The sequence below is a fragment of the Carassius carassius genome, chromosome 40 (assembly GCF_963082965.1).
Source record: "Carassius carassius chromosome 40, fCarCar2.1, whole genome shotgun sequence".
Taxonomy (NCBI): Eukaryota; Metazoa; Chordata; class Actinopteri; order Cypriniformes; family Cyprinidae; genus Carassius; species Carassius carassius.
Genome location: NC_081794.1, coordinates 10823408 through 10850470, shown reverse-complemented (window position 1 = coordinate 10850470; position 27063 = coordinate 10823408). Strand labels below are relative to the sequence as shown.

The following is a 27063-nucleotide window of genomic DNA, read 5'->3' as shown; positions in this document are numbered from 1 at the left end:
GTATGACTTATGTATTATATATTTCTGCATTAAAGGTGCTCTAAGTGATGTCACACATTTTTTAGGCCAAAACATTTTTTGTCACATCCAGCAAACATCAGAGAGGATCCAGGGTGCCTTGTCTCCAAAAATTTGATTGATGAGGGTCATAAAAGCCATTTGTTCTGGACACCTGTTTGTACACCCCCCTTCCCCTCCCTGTACACCCTCCAGTGACCTTAATATGAACTTATGAACCAAGGAGGAATTTCGGAGGGGGGAGAAGTTGTGGGAAGCTATGTGCTTTTTTTAAACTTTGAAAAGGACGAAATCATGAAAATGGTGTAAGGGGTGATTTTATTAAGGTTTTAAATAAACAGTGTATTTCAAGAAAAATGTTATAAACACATAGCAGCAATGGAAACAATGTAATGATCGTTTTCGTAGTTGGAAAAGTGTAACAACATTGTTAAAGTTGTTACAAATGAAATAAAACTAGGTTAGAAAATAAAGAAAACTAGGAAAGAGTTTTAGCATTTGTACCTTACCTCAAACTGAAAAAAAGAAACGAATGTAAAGCAGCGATACAAACCAGAAAAGTAGAAGTTTTGTCATGATGTTAGAGAAAAGTTAAAACAAAAGAAAAAAGATGGTAGACATTACGCGGATCTAAAATAAAATACATCGGACAAGATACTTGTCAAATCTATGCAGTACTTTACCACTAATTACAATTTTAAAAAGCGAGACTGTTAGACGAAAGAAAAAAAAAGATCCTCCGGCAGAGTTGTGAAGCGTCCGTAAAACAACCTACCACCACCGCAAACACAGTTAGAATGAGGCTCGGGAATGCTCCGGAAAAAAACCACGCCTCCAGCGCTAGAGAGGGCCGGGCAGGAGGCGTGATAGAAGCATCAATTTGGCTGTAACAAGTGTATAAAAAGAGGTTTTTGTTGAAACTAATTTATCCGTACCTAGTTGTAAAATACGAACGGTGTTTTGTGAATTGGAAAAATTGGAGAGCTATTCTGTAACAATGGCCACGACATCATCACCTAAAACTCCTGAGAAGAGTGTTGAGTTAGCTATGGAACAGCTAATGTTGGCCCCGAGGAAGATAAAACATGGGCCGTGTCTGGCCAATTTCCTCCACGAACCTTTGGACAATGTTAAGCGTGAGTTTCATCTATCCGGTAATCGTATTTGCAGTTACGATTTTGACAAGTGCAACCACGAGGTCAGACTGAGCACCGTGGACAGTGATGAAAGGGTCACGTACGACACAGCCGAGGATCCTGATCTGTTTTTCACAGTAAAAGATTGGTGTTTATTTTACAATTATGTCTGGCGTGATCTAAAAGATGGAGGCGACGATCCTCTATTCATAGGCGAATGGAACGGTATCACTCCAGGAATGCGTTACAGAGTGCTCGGAGATCACATTAACAAGTATGCTGATGATTATATATATATTCTTTGCAGCGACCGTCTCCTGGATTTACCTGAACGCGCATGGCCAATATCTGAAGAGAACCATCTTAAATACTATAAGATTAAATTTTTGTTTCAGTGGAAAGACGTGCCTGCGTTAGAGGAGATATTTGGAAAGATAGACAAAATGTTTAAATGGTGCGAGGCGTTTGACAGATACAACAACATACAAGTGAAGCTGTTTCACCCTGAATGGTGTGTGGCCAGCCGGAGAGGGGTTCATGTGGCCCCGCCTACCATCTATAATCATTAAATACGCACGTCAGGGGCCTCTGTGGAAATAGACTTCGAGCGACATCACCACCACCAACATGACTCAAGAAAATACCTCGCCAGCTCCACAATTTGTATGCGATGACAACTCATCCGCACCGTGGTCAGCGATGGACAATGATGCCTGGCTGAACAAATTCTGTACAGAGCTCGGATACCATAACCTCGCCTTCCTCGCAAAGTACAATCCGCCACCACCTCCCCACGTTGGTCCATCTGGCACAGCAAATTCTGAAAACGTCTCGGACACCATCGACGGTTGCATTGGGGCGATCGGACATAAGATCATTAAAGCTGTTGTTGCCATAATTCTGGAACATCTGGTTGACAAACAGCTGAAGAAAGATTGTTACGGATGTCAGGTCGATCATCCTTCGCAAACACAACATTCATGTCTCTATGAGGCACCTGCATACTATTTTCTGGGATGTTTTGAACAACTCTCGTATAAATTGTGTAAACCTGATCTGAAACTCATTCTGGCACAAACCTTGAAACTGTTTGGTTTAACACCGCATCAGCAAAGAATTCAGGGGGTTGTCGATGGTGTTCTGTGTGACCTCAGAGATGAGATGTACATAGTGGAAGGTCTGGCAGAACTCCGGACGAAACTTGTGGATGAAACTTGCGAGCAGGCCATTTACGACGCTGTTGACAGCTGGAAGAAGAGTACACCTGCTGATTCTGATTAACCATGGGGACATGGGTAACCTCTGCAGCACAAACTGTCTGGGAAAACTCATATTTAAACAAAGAATTAAGAGTGAAATAACTTTTTTATTGTATAAGATTATAGATGATGAGAGTGAATGTTATGTGGACAATAAACGTTTAATGAAATTAAAAAAACAAATGTTATTTGTGAGGGGAATGTCGGAGGAGTGGTGTGTTATGACAACTCACTGCCTCACAAACACGTATAACCCGCGCATGACTGTTAAAAATATTCTTGAACTTATGCCTGAATGTGAAGAAAGTCTTAAAATAGGTAACATTTTATGTCTTTGTACTTATGTAACCGATGTGTGTGTAATGTTGTTGTCAAGAAATGATCCGATAGACGTATATAAAATTATTGACATGCTAGTTGAGCATTTGATAGCGAAAAATGTTTTAATGTGTGTGAAATTCCTTCAATATCTAGATGATGTATAATTAGATAATGTATGACCAATCAAATTGAACTCGTATGTGTCTTCTGCAACGATTGCTAATAAAAAGCTTTTGACCCTAATAACTCTGTCATTGTTTTGTGTAAACACTAGTGGTGGTAAGATGTCTGAATTAATGAAAAAAGTGTACTACAACCCAGCGCACCCTGGTTCTTTGGGAGGTAAAGAACGATTAAAACGCGGTGTACTACAGGAATACGGGGTAACTCTGAAGGATAAAGAAATATCAGATTGGCTAGCATCTCAGGACACTTATACATTACACAAGACAGCACCTATCAAATACAAACGGAATAGAGTGATAGTGTACGGAAAAGATGTACAGTTTCAAGCAGATCATGTTGACATGTCTGCTTTTTCGAAAGAAAACGACGGTATCACATTTTTACTGACATGTATAGATGTTTTTAGCAAGTATGCTTGGGTACGTCCGCTGAAGAATAAAACAGGTGTAGAGGTTACGAAAGCATTCGACTCCATACTCAAAGAAAACCGTATACCTCAAAAATTACAGACCGATAAAGGTACAGAATTTTTCAACAAACATTTCCAACAACTGATGAAAAAGTATAACATACATCATTTTGCTACAGCAAGTGATGTAAAATCGTCTTGTGTGGAGCGATTTAATCGCACTTTTAAAAATCGAAAATGGCTCGGTTTTTAACGGCTATCAATTCAAAGTGTTACTACAATATCTTACAAGATCTTATAGAAGGATATAACGCCAGTTATCACAAAAGTATTAAAATGCGACCGTTGGATGTCAATAAAGAAAATGAGACAGATGTGTTCAATAATCTGTATGGAAAGTTACGTAAAGGAACACCTGTCTTCAAGTATAAAATAGGGGATGTAGTTAGAGTTTCAAAAGTTAGAGGTGTATTTTCGAAGGGTTATGAACAGAATTACACTGAGGAATATTTCACTATAGCCGCTCGTATACCACGAAACCCTCCAGTGTACAGACTACAAGATTATGACGGTGATGTTATCGACGGTTGCTTTTATGAAAAAGAATTACAAAAAATCATTGTGAACCAAGACAAATCGTTTAAAATAGAAAAGATTTTAGATCGAAAAAAAAGCGGCCGCCAAGTGCTTTGTCTTGTCAAGTGGCTAGGCTGGCCTACTAAGTTTTCCTCATGGTTACCAGAAAAGGAGATCGTGGACATACAGAATCCATTAAAGTAACAACCGGAGGTGTCATAAGTAGCATTTGTGAAAAACTACACCATGAGTGAGGGCGGCTTTTATATCACGCTACCTTGTAATGCATCTATGGATGTTTACCCTGACAATCGTATCTCAAATTACAAAACGAGACTAGCAAGAAGTATGAACCTCAAAGGTCAATGGGAAGTCGGTTTAATCGAGTTTTATTATCCTATTTCCTGGTATACGTTTAATGAGGAGGATGCCGCCTTTATTATTAACACCGACCCTAATATACTGGGATATGATGAGACGCATTACGAAGAGGACAGCAATGTGATTATCTACATTAAAGAAAAAAATCTACAAAATGTATCTAAAGTGTGCAATACGTTAAAACCGGGTTATTATGAAGATGTACTATTTCTGGTTAGAGAAATCAACGCCAACCTTCCCCCGAAAGTCTCACTTGGTTACGATCACATCAAAAACAGGATATTTCTAAAAGCACCGACAAACACATCTTTGATATTTTATGGGAAGTTGGCTATTATTCTAGGATTAAAGTCTGGTGTGTCTCTAGGAACTGCAAAACAGCACACCAAAAATAGTTCTGACGGCGCACCTGTCGTCACATACGCACCGCATCAAGCTGACATAAGAGGTGCATTTTATAGCATGTACATATACAGTGATATGATCGAATATCAAGCAGTAGGTGATTCGTACGTACCGCTACTGAGAACTGTACATATAGACGGTACATCTAATGACAGCGTCAGTGTTAGATTCGACAAGCCGCATTACGTACCTGTGAATAAATCTAATATTAGAGATATCTGCATTGAGGTTAAAGACGATCAGAACAAACACGTGCGTTTCACGTATGGTAAAGTTGTGGCTAAACTTCACTTCAGACCGGTGAAATAAGTTTTAGTTTTAGCAAACTATTACGCAACTATGGATCCCGAGCGATATGTTACATACTACCGGAACCAGGCGGGTAACGGGTTACCAGGTTACGCGGGCGGCCCTGTTATGTACGGAGCAGGCATAGGTGGCATCTTCAAATCTCTTTTTAGGACGGCGCTACCGCTGTTGAAAAGAGGTTTTAGTATAGTAAAACCACATCTAAAAACTGCTGCTAGAAATATAGCTAGCGATGTTGTGACCAGCGCTCTATCAAGATCGTATAACGACAATAATAATAATAATGGACAAAATGGCAACGGGTTAATGGTGATGTCACGAGGTTCTTTTAAACCACCGGGTGAGCGTCTACGTAGGGGGAGTGGCCGTGTGAAGAAAGCTAAACGTCGCAGTAACAAGCGCGCGGCCCCAAAACGTAACCGGCGTCCCCGCACTAAACGTGTAAAGAAAACCGTCCGTACCAAAAGATTTCTGAACACTATTTTCTAAACATGGCTCTATTCCATCGCATGTCCGAGGAGTGTATTAAATCAGAGTTAGATTTATTCACGATCCCCATGACACAGACGTCCATTGAAAAAAATACTTACGTCGAAATACCGCCTCTATCCGCAATAACCGATTCATCACCATTAGAATTTTTTATCGCTGGCACGGGAGAGGATTATTTGGATCTTAATAACACTCTTTTATACACTAGACTCAAAATAACCGGACCCGACGGTTCTAATATACCAGACGGATCGCCTGTTGGTTTAATAAACTATCCGGGAGCATTTATATTCTCACAGGTGGATGTCTCTCTGGGGGATCGTCTGATAACCCAGAGTTCCAGTACCTACCCCTACAGATGTTTGATTGAAGCTCTGATTAATTTTGGAAAAGATACACTTGAAAGTGTCTTTTCAGCCGGTTTGTTCTACAAAGATACACCGGGTCACATGGATGCTACTGACCCTGCTGGAGAAAATACGGGGTTAATGAAGAGAGCTGCATTTACCAATGCTAGTAATGTGATAGAATTACTAGCCCCCATTCACAGCGACATTTTCTTTCAAGAAAAATTAATGTTGAATGGTGTAGATATAAAAATAATGATGACAAGAGCTAAAGATGAGTTCTGCCTAATGCGAGATGACGCTGTTGGTTATAAACTCAATATTGTGTCAGCATCTCTTTTTGTCAAAAAAGTTACTGTTTCACCAGGAGTCCGGTTGGGGCATGCTCAGGCGCTTCTAAGCACTACTGCTAAATACCCCATAGACCGTGTGTGTGTGAAGAATTTTTCTATCCCAGCTGGTTCTCGCGTATCTAATCGAGAAAATCTTTTTCTCGGTACACTACCAAAATCAATAATTTTAACAATGACCGAAAATTCAGCCTTTTCAGGAGCGTATGATAAAAACCCCTTTGCTTTTAAACATTTTAACCTGGAGTTTTTGGCTTTATTTCAAGACGGCGTCCAAATTCCATCCAAACCGTTTCAACCGGAATATGAAAGCGGATCAGCCGTTAGGGACTTTTATCAACTCGTGAATGGCTACCGGAAGACATATTAAAAATCAACCTCTTGTAATAGATCGTCAGGATTTTCTAAACGGCTACACGCTCTATGCCTTTAATTTGTCCCCTGATGAAGATTGTTCGAATCATGTTTCACTAATTAAATCGGGAAATATTAGACTAGAAGCACGATTCAGACAACCTCTCAGACAATCCATAACCATTATCGTATATGCGATTTTTGATTCAATTGTTGAAATATCCAATCGAAGACAGGTGTTATTGGATTATTACTGAGGAGGAGGGAAAATGAATACGGTTCAACTAACGTCTGTTATGGATAAAATTGATCACAATACAAGTTTTTTAGGAGTGCTTCCCAGCGATTATCTACCCAAAGTGACCGTAAAGAATACCCCGTCTATGCTTATTTTTAACTCGGACCCCTCCACAAAACCGGGGTTGCATTGGTTAGCAATTTACATAACCAAGGATGGCGTGAGCTGCTTTTTTGATACCTTTGGAGGATCTCCAAAAGACCCCCGTTTTCCAAAGACCGTACAAACCTTTTTAAAAAACAATTCTATCTGTGTACAATACTCTAACAAACAGGTTCAAGACTTCACATCAGACACTTGCGGACAACATTGTGTGTTTTTTCTGTATCACATGTCAAAGGGTTATGATTATGAAAATGTTGTTAAAATGTATCATGATGATCTGATTAAAAATGATAACATGGTTGCACGATTTGTAAAGAGACTGAAACCTTCTCTCTGTGATACATTTAATTGTATTAAGTGTGTACAAAATTGTAAAAGGTGTCTGTAGTACGCCTAGAACTGTGTTATTATTTTATGTTTAATAATAAATAAAATGCTATGTAATCTTGAATGTATTAACAATATGGTTGTACTGTATAAATAAAGACAATGTATAGACAGATCTCTTTTTCCATCTTTTTTATTAACATCAAAAACTTAATACATAACACAACACAATTATTTCAAAAACATATTTACACAAAAACATATTTACACAAAAATGTAAATTTGCTTTTTATGAATCCCTTTTTTCATGGGGTTGGGCGATTTCCTTTTAAGGGTTTCAACCATGCGTTTAACCTGCGGATTCGTGATAGTGGAAAATGGTATATTTAAAGTTGCAAAAGCATCCAGAAATTCATCCCAACCACGCGGTCTGTATTCATCACGGAGCGTGTGAGGCGCCGTTATACTTTTAACCAAATCCAACATGTGTGAACCTACGATTACATTCCCTTTAAATACAAACTCGCCAGAAGTTGTCCATGAAGACACTTGTTTGGCATTAGACATTTTATTCAGAATGAGTTTGATGTTTTTTAAACTTCTTTGCAGTACATTGTTTAAGATTTCATTGACAATCTGATCCTCGCTTTCATCGTGCGACGGTGCAGCAAGAGGTGCACTAACAGGGGCGGTGGCAGGTGCAGTAGCAGGTGTATTAGCAGGTGTATTAGCAGGTTCATCGGCGTGAATAGCGTCCGTTTTCGGTAGTGAAAGAGTTAAAGTACTACTCTCCAAATCACCTTGTTTTACTATAGTTAAAAACCTCTGTAAGACGCTGGACTGACTTGAGACTCCTGCCTGCGGGTGTCGCTGTTGGACAGTGTTTTCTCTACTTCCTGTTGGCCTTCTGTAGCAAATTGTAGCTCCGTGTAGCTGTTTTTATTTTATTTTTTCTCTAGAATCTTTATCTTACTATCACTCTCTGTTTTTTAAAGTGGTAAAATATAACTTAATTCACACCATATTTCTGATATTATCGATCAATCTTATCAGATTAACTTTGATCGTTCACTTTTATTTTATATCCGTGAGTGCAGTACACCTGCAAAGCGTTAGCACTCGTTAGCTTGTCATTAGCGTTTTCATTCGAACCTATCACTGTTTTCTTTTCTCCTCTCCCTCGCTCCAGTTTTTCACAAGTTCATCAAACAACCGCAGTAAGAATATTTCATCAAGCACGGTGAGTAATGGCTTCTTCCGTCATTGTTACTTGCACCTCTTGCCACATGTACAGTTTATCTATCTCTGTCGCTGATGAGGGATTCACATGTGATAAATGCAGGGAAATAGTTAGGCTGACAGAGAAGATTTCAGAATTAGAGACACGCATCCAAACTTTAATTGAGGACAGTAAGAATGTTAGGGCTCTAGATACGGCTTTGGATGCGTCTAGCTCAGGGATTCCTGTACATTGTTCGGTTCCGGAAACAGAGCCCCAGCAGCAGGGCAACTGGGTGACGGTGAGGCAGCGTAGTCGTGGGTCAAAACACCGCTCTTCTGTTCCGATCAAAACATTAAACAGGTTCTCCCCACTCAGTGATGCACCCACTGAGAAACCTGATGAAAGTGCTCTAGTTATTGGTGATTCTATTGTACGGAACGTGAATATAGAGACACCAGCCACCATAGTCAAATGTTTACCGGGAGCCAGAGCGCCTGACATCTTGGCAAATTTAAAAGTGCTGGCTAATGCTAAACGTAAATATAGTAAGATTGTTATTCGTGCTGGCGCTAATGATGTTCGACTTCGCCAGTCGGAGATCACTAAAAATAACATTAAAAAGGGGTGTGTGAACTTGCAAGCACGATGTCAGACACTGTAATATGCTCTGGTCCCCTCCCTGCTTACCGTGGTGATGAGATGCATAGCAGATTGTCATCACTCAATGGCTGGATGTCTAAGTGGTGCCCACAGAATAACATAGGTTTCATAGACAATTGGACAAGCTTTTGGGGCAGACCTGACCTGTTTAAAAGAGATGGTCTTCATCCCTCCTGGGGTGGCGCCACTCTTCTCTCTAGAAATATGGCAAATAGTCTTAGTGTTTATACTTGACTAACTGGGGCCCAGGTCAGGAAGCAGACAGACTGGCTAAACCGACCGTCTGCTAGCTGCCTCCCGTCACAGAGATCAGTTAATCCTCAGCACATAGAGACTCTTTCACCTAGATATCACACTATAGAGACTGTGTCTGTTCCCCGAACTAGAAAATTCAAAAAACGTCCAAACCAAGTTAAGATTAACAATTTAATTGAGGTTTAATTCAGATCCCTTTCTACGAAAACACTTTTTGTAAATAATATGATCACTGATCATAATATAGATGTACTCTGTTTGACAGAAACCTGGCTAAAACCTGATGATTACATTATTTTAAATGAGTCCACCCCCCAAGATTACTGTTATAAACATGAGCCACGTCTAAAAGGCAAAGGTGGAGGTGTTGCTTCAATTTATAACAACGTTTTCAGGATTTCTCAGAGGGCAGGCTACAAGTATAACTCGTTTGAAGTAATGGTACTTAATATAACATTATCCAAAGAAACAAATGTTAATGATAAATCCCCTGTTATGTTTGTACTGGCTACTGTATACAGGCCACCAGGGCACCATACAGACTTTATTAAAGAGTTTGGTGATTTTACATCTGAGTTAGTTCTGGCTGCAGATAAAGTTTTAATAGTTGGTGATTTTAATATCCATGTTGATAATGAAAACGATGCATTGGGATCAGCATTTATAGACATTCTGAACTCTATTGGTGTTAGACAACACGTTTCAGGACCTACTCATTGTCGAAATCATACTCTAGATTTAATACTGTCACATGGAATTGATGTTGATGATGTTGAAATTATTCAGCCAAGTGATGATATCTCAGATCATTATTTAGTTCTTTGCAAAATTCATATAGCCAAAATTGTAAATTCTACTTCTTGTTACAAGTATGGAAGGACCATCACTTCTAACACAAAAGACTGCTTTTTAAGTTATCTTCCTGATGTATCCAAATTCCTTAGCATATCCAAAACCTCATAACAACTTGATGATGTAACAGAAACTATGGACTCTCTGTTTTCTAGCACTTTAAATAAAGTTGCTCCTTTACGCTTAAGGAAGGTTAAGGAAAACAGTTTGACACCATGGTATAATGAGCATACTCGCACCCTAAAGAGAGCAGCCAGAAAAATGGAGCGCAGCTGGAGGAAAACAAAACTAGAGGTATTTCGTATTGCTTGGCGGGAAAGTTGCAACCATTCAGCCGTCAGCTACAGTATCACATCAGACAGTGCACTATAGACCCCCTGAGGAACAGTTCCACTCATTCTCTACCATAGGAGAGGAAGAATTGTATAAACTTGTTAAATCATCTAAACCAACAACAACAACAGTATGTTAGACCCTATACCATCTAAGCTCCTAAAAGAGGTGCTTCCAGAAGTCATAGATCCTCTTCTGACTATTATTAATTCCTCATTGTCATTAGGATATGTCCCCAAAACCTTCAAACTGGCTGTTGTTAAGCCTCTCATCAAAAAACCACAACTTGACCCCAAAGAACTAGTTAATTATAGACCAATCTCGAATCTCCCTTTTCTGTCCAAGATACTAGAAAAGGTGGTATCCACACAATTATATTCCTTCTTAGAGAAAAATGGTATATGTGAGGATTTCCAGTCAGGATTTAGACCGTATTATAGTACTGAGACTGCTCTCCTTAGAGTTACAAATGATCTGCTCTTATCATCTGATCGTGGGTGTATCTCTCTATTAGTTTTATTGGATCTTAGTGCTGCGTTTGATACAATTGACCACAACATTCTTTTGCATAGACTTGAACACTTTGTTGGCATCAGTGGAAGTGCATTAGCATGGTTTAAATCGTACTTATATGACCGCCATCAGTTCGTAGCAGTGAATGAAGATGTATCCTATCGATCACAAGTGCAGTATGGAGTACCTCAAGGCTCAGTACTAGGGCCGCTTCTCTTCACGCTTTATATGTTACCCTTGGGAGATATCATCAAGAAACATGGTGTTAGCTTTCACTGTTATGCTGATGATACTCAGCTCTATATTTCTTCGCAGCCCGGTGAAACACACCAATTTGAAAAACTAATGGATTGCATAGTCGATATAAAAATGACGAGGATGACGAGTAATTTCTTACTGCTAAATTCTGAAAAAACAGAGGTGTTAATTATAGGACCTAAAAACTCTGCTTGTAATAAACTAGAACACTGTCTAAGACTTGATGGTTGCTCTGTCAATTCTTCGTCATCAGTTAGGAACCTAGGTGTGCTATTTGATCGCAATCTTTCCTTAGAAAGCCACGTTTCTAGCATTTGTAAAACTGCATTTTTCCATCTCAAAAATATATCTAAATTATGGCCTATGCTCTCAATGTCAAATGCAGAAATGTTAATCCATGCATTTATGACCTCAAGGTTAGATTATTGTAATGCTTTATTGGGTGGTTGTTCTGCACGCTTAGTAAACAAACTACAGCTAGTCCAAAATGCAGCAGCAAGAGTTCTTACTAGAACCAGGAAGTATGACCATATTAGCCTGGTCCTGTCAACACTGCACTGGCTCCCTATCAAGCATCGCATAGATTTTAAAATATTGCTTATTACTTATAAAGCCCTGAATGGTTTAGCACCTCAGTATTTGAATGAGCTCCTTTTACATTGTAATCCTCTACGTCCGCTACGTTCTCAAAACTCAGGCAATTTGATAATACCTAGAATATCAAAATCAACTGCAGGCGGCAGATCCTTTTCCTATTTGGCGCCCAAACTCTGGAATAACCTACCTAACATTGTTCGGGAGGCAGACACACTCTTGCAGTTTAAATCTAGATTAAAGACCCATCTCTTTAACCTGGCATACACATAACATACTAATATGCTTTTATTATCCAAATCCGTTAAAGGATTTTTAGGCTGCATTAATTAGGTAAACCGGAACCGGAAACACTTCCCATAACACCCTATGTACTTGCTACATCATTAGAAGAATGGCATCTACGCTAATATTTGTCTGTTTCTCTCTTGTTCCGAGGTCAACGTGGCCACCAGATCCAGTCTGTGTCCAGATCAGAGGGTCACTGCAGTCACCCGGATCCAGTACGTATCCAGACCAGATGCTGGATCAGCACCTAGAAAGGACCTCTACATCCCTGAAAGACAGTGGAGACCAGACAACTAGAGCCCCAGATACAGATCCCCTGTAAAGACCTTGTCTGCACAATCTGACTTTGCTGCAGCCTGGAATTGAACTACTGGTTTCGACTGGTCAGAGGAGAACTGGCCCCCCAACTGAGCCTGGTTTCTCCCAAGGTTTTTTTCTCCATTCTGTCACCGATGGAGTTTCGGTTCCTTGCCGCTGTCGCCTCTGGCTTGCTTAGTTGGGGACACTTCATCTACAGCGATATCGTTGACTTGATTGCAAATAAATGCACAGACACTATTTAACTGAACAGAGATGACATAACTGAATCCAATGATGAACTGCCTTTAACTATCATTTTTGCATTATTGACACTGTTTTCCTAATGAATGTTGTTCAGTTGCTTTGACGCAATGTATTTTGTTTAAAGCGCTATATAAATAAAGGTGACATTGACTAAGGTATAAATCAATGCCAACAAACAATATTAATAAATGAAAGAAATAATGATATAACATTATGAAATAATGAAATAACATATCAAGGGAGATCACGCCGGTACAAATCTGATAACATTCTTTGCATTAGATTTAAACGTTCCGTGATCAGAGTAAGAGCATTAACAGATAGATTTTGTTCCACTTGTACCTGATGGATTTCTCCCGGTACCCCGCTCATACGCTGTTGAAACTGTTGAAATTCTCCATATAGCAGTTCGTGGCAACTTCTCCAAAATTCACCCGCGTGACGCAATGATTCGTTGAGCTGTTGTTGACACTCTATGATATTCCTTAAAATTGCCACCACATCACTTTGTGCATTACCAACGATCTCTTCTGCATCCCCGATAGGACAATGCTTGACCGCTCAAATCGAAAAGTGTCTCAAACCGTCGATTAACACGGCGAAGCATATCATAATCAAGGCTTCTATTTAAATCACGTTCACGGAACAGCTCTTGAGGATTTTCGTTAGGTAAGTCTTCCGTCTCCTCCTCGCTTGCCGATTCGTTAAAAGACGCCTGATCCCAGGCTCTCACCATCAAATCGGTCCAGGCTGTTAGTCCACCTTCGTCATATCCTTGCTCTGTAAATGTTGATAAAACTTGTATTATTATTTTGTTGAATAAAATGCAAAACATAAAACGTAATAACAAGTTTTTCTGCCTTAATACATACCGTTATTCTCCGAAGTCCTTAAACGACTGGTGGTTGGAATATCGTCCGTTTCCCGCTCCGGTAGCCTCAAACGTTTTACCCCCTGACCCTCCGAGTGGCGAGGTCTACACTTAATGCTAACTTCAGTGCGAACGCTTGAGAAATCTGGGGGATTGTGAGAAGCTCCTTCGTAAGCCAGAGCGTCGGCAGGGGCGGGATTCGTGACGTGTCCTAGATCACGCGGTGATTCGGTACTAATCACAACCTATTGTGCAACATTTTCTGGCGGAATTATCATAACCTCTTGTGCAACATTTTCTGGCGGAATTATCACAGCTTGATTGTCGCCAACAGCTTGCTCGTCTGTCAAAAAAATAAACAAAAAAAAACATATCTCATTATTATTATTTATCTGGTAGCCTAATCATGTTATGTGAACATTAATTTTTAACTTATTGAGAAAAAGGCTTACCGTTATTAACAGCTCCGTGTTCATCACAGGCAAACAACACGGCCTCATCAACTGTAAGAATGATAGCAAAAGTTATTGATGTGATTATTAGACATTGAGTTAATAAAATAAAATTGGAAAATACTCACATAACTCTTCAAGGATCTGTTCCAAACCTTCATCGAAAGCCTGATTCTCAAAACCTAGAGATCATCCACGAGACATTAAACAAATATTCACTTTAAAATATATTTAAATCATTTATATATATATATATATATAAAAAAAACTCACCCTGGTAGTTGTCTGCCATTGTTTTCGTTTATTGTTGGTTTTGTAACGTAGCACGGCTTGAAGATAATTTGCAGGTAATGAGCATGACACAACTTTTAGTTTTTAAAGGTTGGATAACCCTGTGGGCGTCTCTCCCTCACCTCTAAAATATAATAAACTTCAGTAGAGCAGACCCTAATAACATAAATCTTTAATAGGCTACCCATACACGTTGATTTATGTATATTATTTTTACAACACCGTCTGGCCTTTATCTTATATCCTGCTGCGTAAAGACGGTCTTTCATCTCGACGGAGTAGATACGGCATTAACTTCGATTGTTTGAAATGCATTGGTTTTTTAACAATTCCAAAATCAATGCAATGATATCTGTTTAGCGTTTCTCCCCACAAAGTATTGTGTATCGTTTGCGTTTAAAAGTTATTCCGTCTCACATTGGAAATCAAAGATCTTAATAAGTCAAAAGTCAATAAGTCAAAGTCTTAATAAGTTAAAAACCTCATAAGTGTGTGTGTGTGTATGTGTGTGTGTATTGAGGCTTGAAAAAAGCAAGGTAGACTGCGCTTGTCTGTATGACCTGTGTGCATTAATGTTTGTATGACCTGTGTGCATTAATGTTTGTATGACCTGTGTGCATTAATGTTTGCATCGGTGTTTAAAAATCACCTTGTGAATAAAAATAATAAATGTAATTAAAATAAAAACTAACGATATATATATATATATATATATATATATATATATATAAAACACCCTCTGTCTTGTTAATCCTAACATTGGGATGTATGACTGGATGGTTTTGGTGGTTAAATGACAACACCAGACGCCGGACACAGTCACGTTTCAATGCACAACTTGAGACGATATATTTCTTTCCTGTTATATTGTTAAATGGGGGTACTTTTAACTACATATGTCTGGTTTATTTACTAGATAACACGACATAAGCGCGGGAGAAGGAAAGTATGTGTGTGTGTGTGTGTGTGTGTGGGTGTGGGTGTGTGTGTGTGTGTGTGTGTATTGAGACTTGAAAAAAGCAAGGTAGACTACGCTTGTTTGTTTGTGTATGTGTACCTGTTTGAGTGTATATTTGTATTTGTTTGGTTACATGTTCATGTTTTCTGTATGTTTAAATTTGTATCTGTGTGTGTGTGTGTGTGTGTGTGTGTGTGTGTGTATGATTGTATGCTTGTGTTTGTGTACTTGTTTGCATTCTCAGTACGTCTTTGTTGAGGTTGAAAGATCTAGGGGTTAATAAAATTATAAATGTAACTAAAATAAAACTAAATTAATTTGAATTAAACTACATTTTTCTATGGTCTGACGTTAAAAGATTTCACATCATTTTGACCAGTAGATGAACTTTCAACTAAACTTACTATCCAGGTCTAACCCATAAAGTTGAAATTGTAACCCTTTGATCACGGAATACACAACACCAGAACCCCGGAAAACTAATTAGATTATAGTTGAGTTGCAAACCCCCGTTTCTACGCACTACTTGAGATAAAATATTTACCCTTTCCTGTAATGTTGTAAAAGTTTCTTTGGCAAGAAAAGCCCATCTTGACATATCACATTCATTCCTGTTTAATATTTGTGTTTGCATGTGTGTGTGTATTGAGGCTTGAAAAAAGCAAGGTAGACTGCGCTTGTCTGTATGACCTGTGTACATTAATGTTTGCATCGGTGTTTAAAAAAATCACCTTGTGAATAAAAATAATAAATGTAATTAAAATAAAAATCCTATATATATATATATATATATATATATATATATATATATATATATAACACCCTTTGAAATTAGTTAGTTTCACAAGCCAGTTACAAGCATTTCAAATCCTGTTAGATGTCTTTACAACCGCTTGATGTCTAACTGATATGCACGCCCCAGAAATCACACAGACGCCAGATGCCGGACACGGTCACGTTTCGATGCTTGAGATGACGTCTGGTTTATTTACTAGATAACGCGACACAAGCTTGACAGAAGGAAAGTGTGTGTGTGTGTGTGTGTGTTAATTGACATAGCTTGAGAAATTAAGCTTGACAAAAATAAAAAATATATCGACGGAGATGGTCTAAATTTAGACTAGTCATAGATTAAAGTAATTAACTTAACACATTAAAAACAAATAACGCTTTTTCAACTATGTTTTTTTTTTTATTTTATTTTTTTTAAGACTAGCCTAAAAGTAAATAAAAATCGTATAGGTCTACATCATTTAAAAAGTAAAAATTGACCATATGTTTAAACGGATATAAAGTTTTCACTAATTAAGGACTGATGTCTATTTATTAAAAACTACTTAGTTTAATTATTGTAACGTTTAAATCTATTTAATGCTACTATCACGCCTCCTGCCCGGCCCTCTCTAGCGCTGGAGGCGTGGTTTTTTACGGAGCATTCCCGAGCCTCATTCTAACTGTGTTTGCGGTGGTGGTAGGTTGTTTTACGGACGCTTCACAACTCTGCCGGAGGATCTTTTTTTTTTCTTTCGTCTAACAGTCTCGCTTTTTAAAATTGTAGTTAGTGGTAAAGTACTGCATAGATTTGACAAGTATCTTGTCTGATGTATTTTCTTTTAGATCCGCGTAAATGCCTAAGTTACCTATTTTTTTCTTTTGTTTTAACTTTTCACCCGACGTGACAAACGCCTACTTTCTTGGTTTATAACATTGCTTTACGTTCGCTTCTTTTTTTTTTTTTTTTTGAGTCGAGCTAACGTTACCGGAGACGTCATAACACTTTGCTGTGAGATCTTTTTTTTTCTTTTGTTTAACTCTTGTCAGTAAAATTTTAGTTAGTGGTAAAGTACAACATAGTTTTGACAAGTATCTTGTCTAATGTATTTTCTTTGAGATCCGCGTAATGTCTACCATTTTTTTTCTTTTGTTTTAACTTTTCACCCGACGTGACAAACTCCTACTTTTCTGGTTTGTATCGCTGCTTTACATTCGTTTCTTTTTTTCAGTTTGAGGTAAGGTACAAATGCTAAAACTCTATTACCTAGTTTTCTTTATTTTCTATCCTAGTTTTATTTCATTTGTAACAACTTTAACAACGTTGTTACACTTTTCCAACTACGAAAACGATCATTACATTGTTTCCATTGCTGCTATGTGTTTATAACCTTTTTCTTGAAATACACTGTTTATTTAAAACCTTAATAAAATCTTCCCCTTACACCATTTTCATGATTTCGCCCCTTTTCAAAGTTAAAAAAAAAGCACATAGCTTCCCACAACTTCTCCCCCCTCCGAAATTCCTCCTTGGTTCATAAGTTCATATTAAGGTCACTGGAGGGTGTACAGGGAGGGGAGGGGAGGGGGGTGTACAAACAGGTGTCCAGAACAGATGGCTTTTATGACCCTCATCAATCAAATTTTTGGAGACAAGGCACCCTGGATCCTCTCTAACATCTCCTCACTATCCGCTAGCTGCTTGTCCCCTGAACACACTGTAAAAAAACGGGGTCTCTCTAGACACCATAGGCTCCACAAACAACAAGAAAAACAAACTGGGCTCACCCGCACCATGAAACATAACAAACTGTTCCAGCCAATAACCGACAAGAAAGATTTGGGGGGTTAGTGCACGGATGAGGAGGAGGGAGGGTCTAGCTAGCCTCCGTTTTGTTTGACAACAGTTTGAACGTCAACAAGAAGTTACGACTTCCGGCATCGCTTAGAGCACCTTTTTTTTTTTTTTTAAGTTGTTTGACTGCCGCTATAAGGTCAATATCAATATCTGTACCTGGTCTCGAGGACCCCCTCGAAAATGAGATTCATCTAAAGGGGTTATTCCTCTTCAATAGATAAAAACAAAATATATATATAATAATAATATATTATATATATATTCTTATGTATGCAAAGCTGAGAAGTCAAACAAATGCATCCAAAAAAATTGTTATGCATTTATTTATTACTTATTAATTTTAATGAAGGAATATACATGTAACATGTACATTAGATTTAAAGGAGAATTCACATAGACTGTAATTTGCATCAACCTCAATATTTTTGATGATTGTGTGACTTTTAAGGTGTCATGAGTGCAGAACACCTACAAGTGACATTATTAACCTAAAACAATTTAATTCCTGTCAATGTGAACGTTTTCTCTCTGTTCACAGCTTTGCTTCAGCAGTGAGAAAGAACATACAGCTTTTGAGCCACACTCTCCAGTTGTCCCCTGTACTCCAGGTTTCTGTAGTTACACTGTGGGACTCTGTCCATTCCATACAGCAAACCCCAACAGCAACAGGCAATCACTGCAGTACTGTCACTGTCTCCTGTAAAGAAAGAAGTATGCATGGGCTTATGTTCAATAGAAATTAACAGTGTGTATGTGTACTTTTAAGAGCTGCACTACCTTGAGGTAGTGTATATATTGAGGTAGAGTTATATTTTGAGACAAAATTTGTTAAATTTCAAGTAAAAATTACGGGAAAAGTAATTAAATTGAGAAAAAGTCAAGGTAAACTGTTGAGAATAAAGTCATTAAATTAAGAGAAATAAGTCGTTAAATTTCTAGAAAGAAGTTGAGAATAAACACACTCGTGTCATGCATTTCATCTCGTTGGACAGAGTCGAACAGCGTCTGCAGTGCAGTATGCTGGAGAGTAATATGCAGGGATGTAGCGTGTGATGCCGATTGACTAGGGTTCGATTGCCTTTAGCTGAACTCACTTTTTTTCCTTTTCTCTTCACATATCACATTGGGAAAGTGGAAATCAATTGCTTAACGACTGTTTCATAATATTGTATTAATTAGGTAGGTTAAGTGTTACTTTGGTAAATCCATTGTAAATATTGATTTGTGGATTGAAAAGTACTCTAATTGGATTGTTGTTGCCGTTTCTCCTCGTTTCTGCATCATTGTTGTTGAGAATAGCAGCACTGTTTCATCTGCCTTTAAACTTGTTTAAATCACAGCAGAGTTTGTAGTTTGTATCGAAAGGGCACTGCTCCAAACTCAAACACTTCTCACAGCGCTGTTTAATAGTTGCCTGATCAAGTCCTGTCAGCGAGTAAGCAAATTTTTTCTGACTTTGCATAGTCTTTAGATGCTGTTTATACTTAAATAGTGACAGATACTATTTGCACTTCAGTATTGTTGTACATAAACAGGATGCGGTCATAACCAAGTGTAAATGATTTTTTATTTATTAAAAAATTATTAAATTGATGCTGCCTTTTATAGGACAAAAAAACTCCCTAATTAATACATTATTATTAAACACTCGTTAAGCAAATTAGTTCCACTTTTCAGATGTGATATGTGATATGTGATGAGAAAAGGAAGAAAGGTGAGTTTGGCTAAAGGCGTTTTTGAACCTTAGTCAATCACCATCACACACTATGCCCCTACGTCCATTACTCTCCAACCTAACATATACCAAAAATGGTAAATGTGAGGATTTCGAGTCAGGATGTAGACCGTGTCATAGTACTGTGACTGCTCTCCTTAGAGTTACAAATGACCTGCTCTTATCATCTGATCATGGTTGTATCTCTCTATTAGTTCTATTGGATCTTAGTGCTGCGTTTGACACAATTGACCACAACATTCTTTTGCATAGATTTGAACCCTTTGTTGGCATTAATGAAAGTGCATTAGCATGGTTTAAATCATATTTATATGACCGCCATCAGTTCGTAGCAGTGAATGAAGAGGAATCATATCAATCACAAGTGAAGTATGGAGTACCTCAAGGCTCAGTACTAGGGCCGCTACACTTTACGCTTTATATATTACCCTTTGGGAGATATCATCAGGAAACATGGTGTTAGCTTTCACTGTTATGCTGATGATACTCAGCTCTATATTTCTTCGTGGCCCGGTGAAATACACCAATTTGAAAAACTAATGGAATGCATAGTCGATATAAAAAACTGGATGACGAGTAAAACTGCTAAATTCTGAAAAAACAGAGGTGTTAATCATAGGACCTAAAAACTCAGCATGTAATAATCTAGAACACTGTCTAAGACTTGATGGCTGCTCTGTCAATTTTTCGTCATCAGTTAGGAACCTAGGTGTGCTATTTGATCGCAATCTTTCCTTAGAAAGCCACGTTTCTAGCATTTGTAAAACTGCATTTTTCCATCTCAAAAATATATCTAAATTACAGCCTATGCTCTCAATGTCAAATGCAGAAATGTTAATCCATGCATTTATGACCTCAAGGTTAGATTATTGTAATGCTTTATTGGGTGGTTGTTCTGCACGCTTAGTAAACAAACTATAGCTAGTCCAAAATGCAGCAGCAAGAGTTCTTACTAGAACCAGGAATTATGACCATATTAGCCCCGTCCTGTCAACACTGCACTGGCTCCCTATCAAACATCATATAGATTTTAAAATATTGCTTATTACTTATAAAGCCCTGAATGGTTTAGCACCTCAGTATTTGAATGAGCTCCTTTTATATTATAATCCTCTACGTCTGCTACGTTCTCAAAACTCAGGGAATTTGATAATACCTAGAATATCAAAATAAACTTCGGGCGGGAGATCCTTTTCCTATTTGGCGCCTAAACTCTGGAATAACCTACCTAACATTGTTAGGGAGGCAGACACACTCTTGCAGTTTAAATCTAGATTAAAGACCCATCTCTTTAACCTGGCTTACCCATAACATACTAATATGCTTTTAATATCAAAATCCGTTAAAGAATTTTTAGGCTGCATTAATTAGGTAAAGCGGAACCGGGAACACTTCCCATAACACCCGATGTACTTGCTATATCATTAGAAGAATGGCATCTACGCTAATATTAGTCTGTTTCTCTCTTATTTCGAGGTCACCGTAGCCACCAGATCCAGTCTGTATCCAGACCAGATGGTGGATCAGCAGCTAGAAAGGACCTCTACTTCCCTGAAAGACAGCGGAGATCAGGACAACTAGAGCCCCAGATACAGATCCCCTGTAAAGACCTTGTCTCAGACGACCACGAGGACAAGACCACAAGAAACAGATGATTCTTCTGCACAATCTGACTTTGCTGCAGCCTGGAATTGAACTGCTGGTTTCGTCTGGTCAGAGGAGAACTGGCCCCCCAACTGAGCCTGGTTTCTCCCAAGGTTTTTTTCTCCATTCTGTCACCGATGGAGTTTCGGTTCCTTGCCGCCGTTGCCTCTGGCTTGCTTAGTTGGGGTCACTTCATCTACAGCGATATCATTGAATTGATTGCAAATAAATGCACAGACACTATTTAAACTGAACAGCCTTTAACTGTCATTTTGCATAATTGACACACTTTTTTCCTAATGAATGTTGTTCAGTTGCTTTGACGCAATGTATTTTGTTTAAAGCGCTATATAAATAAAAGTGACTTGACTTGACTTGACATGACCTATGCCACTGCACATGCTCTTCTCCATTGAGAAAAAAATTAATTACACAAGTGTGTGTATTCTCAACTTTTTTCTCAAAATGTAGTTTTTTTTCTTTGAAACATGACTATTTTCTCAACATTTTATCTCGACTTTTTTCTCTAAATTTAACTAGTTTTATCTTAAAACATGAGATCTGAGATCTGACTTTATTTTAATCTCAACATCTCGTATTGTAATGACTTTGATCTCGAGATGTTTTTTTTTTTTATATTGCTTGGCTTTAATCCCCTTCCACTTTTGCTACCATTTGAGGTAGGATATGGGTTTGTGGTATAGTTTGTGGTATAGTTTGGTTTAAGTGTGGGCTAAGGGTTAAGGGTAAAGTCAACAGTGTAATTATTAGGGCTGCACAAGAAATAATGTTTGTTATTATTATTATTATTATTATTATAATGATTGCTTCTCTTGATTAGGCATAAACATATGTGATATTTGCCTGCTGGTTATTTACTGTATCCTGAATTTTATTATTATTATTATTTCCCACTGTGTTATCTTTCATTGATAACATGGCCCCACAAGCATTCATTCTGCACATTTTAGTCAGAATCTCCAACCTGTATTTGGATCCCATGCAAGGATTGCATGGTGCTTGTACATTGTGCCTGACATGATTTACACTGTGACAGGCATTTATCAGTATGGTACAATGGGTATTAATGTTCCCATTGAGTAAACAAAATGATGGAGTAGCGGTGCTTCCTCAGAGTGAAACATCTGGGTCACAACTGTAACCTTGGTTCATAGAACTGAATTTTCTATCTAAGATGTTGGCGCATCCAAACTTCTCTCTCCCATCAGAATGGTGTTTTCATGTTTTTTTGTCTTGTGACTCGCAGTATTTTTTGTACATCTTCATCGTGTCTACCTGTCTTTAAGCGTGCATACAGTCATGATTTTCTGCTCGATGTCGGCAGAACCACATTTTAAAGTTAAACTCTGCGCACACGAGAGAGCTGTGGGAACTTGGTCTGCTCCAGAGGCCTACAACATCACCGTACCCCACAACTGCATCTCGTCCACAGCAGAGGCGCCACAAGCGGCATCAGAGGAAGCAGAAGAGTCGTAAGCAAGGAGGTATCTGGGCTTGGCTAATGGCTAGCCAACACAAGCCAACTCTCCCCACCATCGTAGTGGCTAACGTACACTCTTTGGACAATAAACTGGATTACATCCGACTACTACGCTTAACTCAGAGAACTATAAGAGACTGTTGTGTTTTTGTGTTCACGGAAACATGGCTCAGTAACAGTTTCCGGACTGCGCTATTCAGCTCGATCCGCTGACATGCTAACGGTGGTGCCGCGATGCTGTTGCAGTCTGCAAACACTTCTCACCCCTGGTGGAGTTTATGATTATTAAGTTCCAGCTGTTCTATCTCCAGAGGGAATACACAGCCATACTGCTCTTTGCTGTATACAATCCCTCCCAGCTCCAACAACAGCCACAAGAACGATGCTCTAAATTAACTGTACCAGCACATCAGTGAGCAGCAGACAGCCCAACCAGATGCTTTTCTCATCTTAGCAGTGGATTTAAACCATGCAAACTTAAAGAGTGTGCTCCCAAAAATACATAAACACATTGACTTTCCAACACGGGGTAACAACACTCTGGACTTTGTTTACACCACCCAGAGAGGAGCTTACAAGGCCCTCTCCCTCCCCCACCTTGGTGGCTCAGACCACATCACTGTCATGCTAATGCCTGCATACAGAACGCTCGTTTAAGTCACCAAACCAGTTCACATACAAGTGTGGCCGGAAGGGTCATCAGAGGCTCTTCAAGACTGTTTGACACCACTGGCTGGAATATATTTAAGCAGGCTGCCACATACAATAACACCACAGACCTCCAAGAGTACTCAGCAATCCACCAAGTGTATTGATGATGTAACAGTCACAAAAACCATCACTGTCCAGGCCAACCAAAAGCCATGGATGACAGGGGAGGTCTACAGACTCCTGAACTCTTGGAATACTGCCTTCAGAGCTGGAGATGAAGTGGGCCTGAGGACAGCTAGGACCAACCTATACTCCAGGAGGATAGTCCATCAATTCAGCGACAGCAGAGACACTCAGAGCCTATGGCAGGGGATACAAACCATTATGGACTACAAGCCCCCACCACAGAACTGTGACAGCAAAATCTCCCTGCTGAATGAGCTGAACACCTTCTTCGCTAGCTTTGAGAGAAAAAAAAAAAAACAGCACCACTGACAACATTCCTGGGCATGTACTGAGAGACATTTTACAGACATTTTCAACATCTCACTAAGTAAGGCTGTTGTTCCCACATGCTTCAAAGCTACCACCATCATTCCAGTCCCGAATAAACCGTCTCCATGCTGCTTCAATGACTACCATCCAGTTGCATTTACTCCTATTCTCATGAAGTGCTTTGAACGGCTAGTCATGCACCATATCAAGTCAAGGAGATGAAGGAAATTTTATGTTCACTTAAAGAGAGTGCACACTCAACATGTTCCTCTGACATCAATGGTGCGTCTGGAGAGAGTGAGCAGCATCAAGTTCCTGGGTATCATTTGGTTTCCATGGTACACCATCACACACCACTGAGAGTGGAGTGTTTCAAAAATTGCTTTAGTCTCAGTCACACAGAAAACATTCCATAGTGTGAACAAAATGACACAGCAACTCGTTCCCTTCTCAGGGAACTAAGGTAGCAGTTGTAACCCAGATGTTTCCACCTAGTATAATACTTAATCTCCCCAAATTAGCAAACATGCACACACACTCACTTTGACTAAGAAAAAAAGTATTATCATTATCTGGAAAGTTTACCTCATTGAGATATTCTGCTCAAATGAGAATGTAATGCAGTAAGTCTTCATACTGCCATAAAAATGCAAACATCGGTCTTAACTTTTTGTGGTTACTAAATACTGTAGATACTTGTGCAATTTATGTGTCATTTTTGTTGTAATTTCAATAGAAAAACAACATAATTCAGAATCTGAGTTAACATTAGGAATTTCAATAATTTAAGCTTTTTTTTAAATACCAGTTTCATTATGTAGCGATAAATGTAATAAAGTAGGAAACTGGAATTGAAATTGAAAGTAAAAGTGGAGTAATTCTGATTAAATTAAATTCTGAGCAAAATATTTTTGATAAGTTTACCATGATTGTGCTGCCCTAATAATTATTAATAATTACATGAATTGATGACAGATGTAATTGCAAGCAGGTTTATTTAATATCTAAACTTATTGTTAATAAGTTAATTTACATGAAATATAATTTAAATGTTAATATATAGTATACACTTAAAAAAAATTGGGTCCAATATTTTTATGTGGATTCATCCTCTTGATACAGTGTCAGTATTGCAAATATTCAGGTCAATATCACTGTAGGGTGCCTTTTGGTTTCCAGAACATAACTCATTCGCCATGATAACATAAAAATTACTATAAAAGGGTGTGTTATATTAGGCTAAGTTTTTATTTTCAGAACTAAAGCATTACTTGGCAAATATTCTAACTGAAGCCCAAAAAACACAGTATATCAATGTCACTGTGAATGTACAGTAATTAAATTATTTATTATTATTTAAAGTTGAATAAATGTTTCATTTGTTGTTTCAATGTTTCATATCTTGTCATGCTTTGTGTGTTCTGCTTTATTTGTCCACTACATAGTGTGCTGGTCCACCCTGTAATTGTCACAGTCATGGACTTCCGTTCTCCGGTTCCTTTTGAGTTTTCCTTTTTTGGTCATTTTTCTTTTCTTGTTTAGTTAATTGATTACACCCCACCTGTTTCTGTTCTTCTGATTAATTCCCTTGTCTTTATAAACCTGGTCTATTTAGTTCATGTTTGTCAGTTCTTAAAGTATCATAGTGTTAAGTAAAGTTAAGTAATGTAAATGTTTGTTCATCCCCCTTGTGTTCATCACCTTGTGACCTACTCCTTTTGGATTTGCATCTGGCATTTGACATCACGCATGTGTTACAGAAGAACCGACCCAAACCGAAGAAAAATGAAGGCTGAAGAAGAGCTGAAGTGATTGAGAAAGAGCGGTCGGAGGCTGGAGTTTTATATATAGAGGATGTCATCGAGCTTGCAAACCAGGTGAGTTATCACGACTCATTCCTTGGCACTTGTTTTTCGCTGGGGCTGGAAGAGGACACCATCCATTGCACTCTTCCTGGCGGTGATTTCCCCTTAATCAAGCTTATTAATCAGGTTGAACAATTCGGACTTCGAGGTGGAGGAAGTCCGTAATCAGCAAAGATTTCCTCGTCCAGTCCCCTCAGGAATGTGCCATGTTGCGCCCGCTCACCCGAGCCGTGAACCTCTGCATACCAACAGTAGAGATACAGCCGTAGAGATCGATGCAGGGGTTGGGGCCATGGCCCGCCGAGTCCCCAGATCCGCCATGGCCACCCAAGTCCCCAGATCCGCCCTGGGGGGTGGGGGGGGGGGGGGGGTAATGTCACAGTCATGGACTTCTGTTCTCCTGTACCTTTTGAGTTTTCCTTATTTGGTCATTTTCCTTTCCTTGTTCAGTTAATTGATTACTCCCCACCTGTTTGTTCTTCTGATTTCTTCCCTTGTCTTTATAAACCTGGTCTCTTTAGTTCATGTTTGTCGGTTCGTAAAGTATCATAGTGTTATGTATGTGTTTGTTCTTCGCCCTTGTGATCATTAAAACCTACTCCTTTTGGATTTTCATCTGGCATTCTTCATTTGCTAGTCATGAAGGCAATAAAATGCAAACAAAAAAACTACATCCAAATATCAGTTTTCTCCAAATAATAATAAAAAGTGCAAGTTTCTTTGAAAACACATGGTTTACATAAAATATTTTGTCTTTTTATAATTTGAAACTAAACAAATAATCCTGTTTAGGAAATGGATAGCATACCTTTCAGAATATATATATATATGGCATATCTCGTCTGTCTCGTCTCGTCTGTGAGAACTGAGTACACAATAGTATGCAAATACATATGTTGACAGGCAGGTAGGAAAGGACAAACATTTCTTGGTCCTACGCCTTCCACAGACTACATAAATACATTTAAACCACTTAACTTAATGATTGCTATCGGGACGAGACTTTCAACCAGCATAACAAAAAAGTATTCTGAAGACAATCACCTATTGTACCATTAAGACCAAAATATGTGAGTATTGTGAGATTTGAAAGGCACTCTATGGCGATATTGACACATTCATGCTTATTTCCTCACTTCATGCATAGTTTATCCCAGCC

General features: G+C 38.6%; 1 protein-coding gene across 2 annotated transcripts in view; it reads right to left on the bottom strand.

Annotated features, from left to right (window-relative positions):
• Positions 1–18325: 18325 nt before the first annotated feature.
• adprh (ADP-ribosylarginine hydrolase) overlaps positions 18326–27063 on the bottom strand; it is a 207155-nt gene continuing 198417 nt past the window's right edge. For both annotated transcript variants that reach the window (XM_059531981.1, XM_059531980.1), the window contains exon 8: positions 18326–18710. In XM_059531981.1, the coding sequence (XP_059387964.1) occupies positions 18559–18710 (152 nt within the window). In that variant the 3' untranslated portion in view covers positions 18326–18558. The remainder of the gene's footprint in view (positions 18711–27063) is intronic.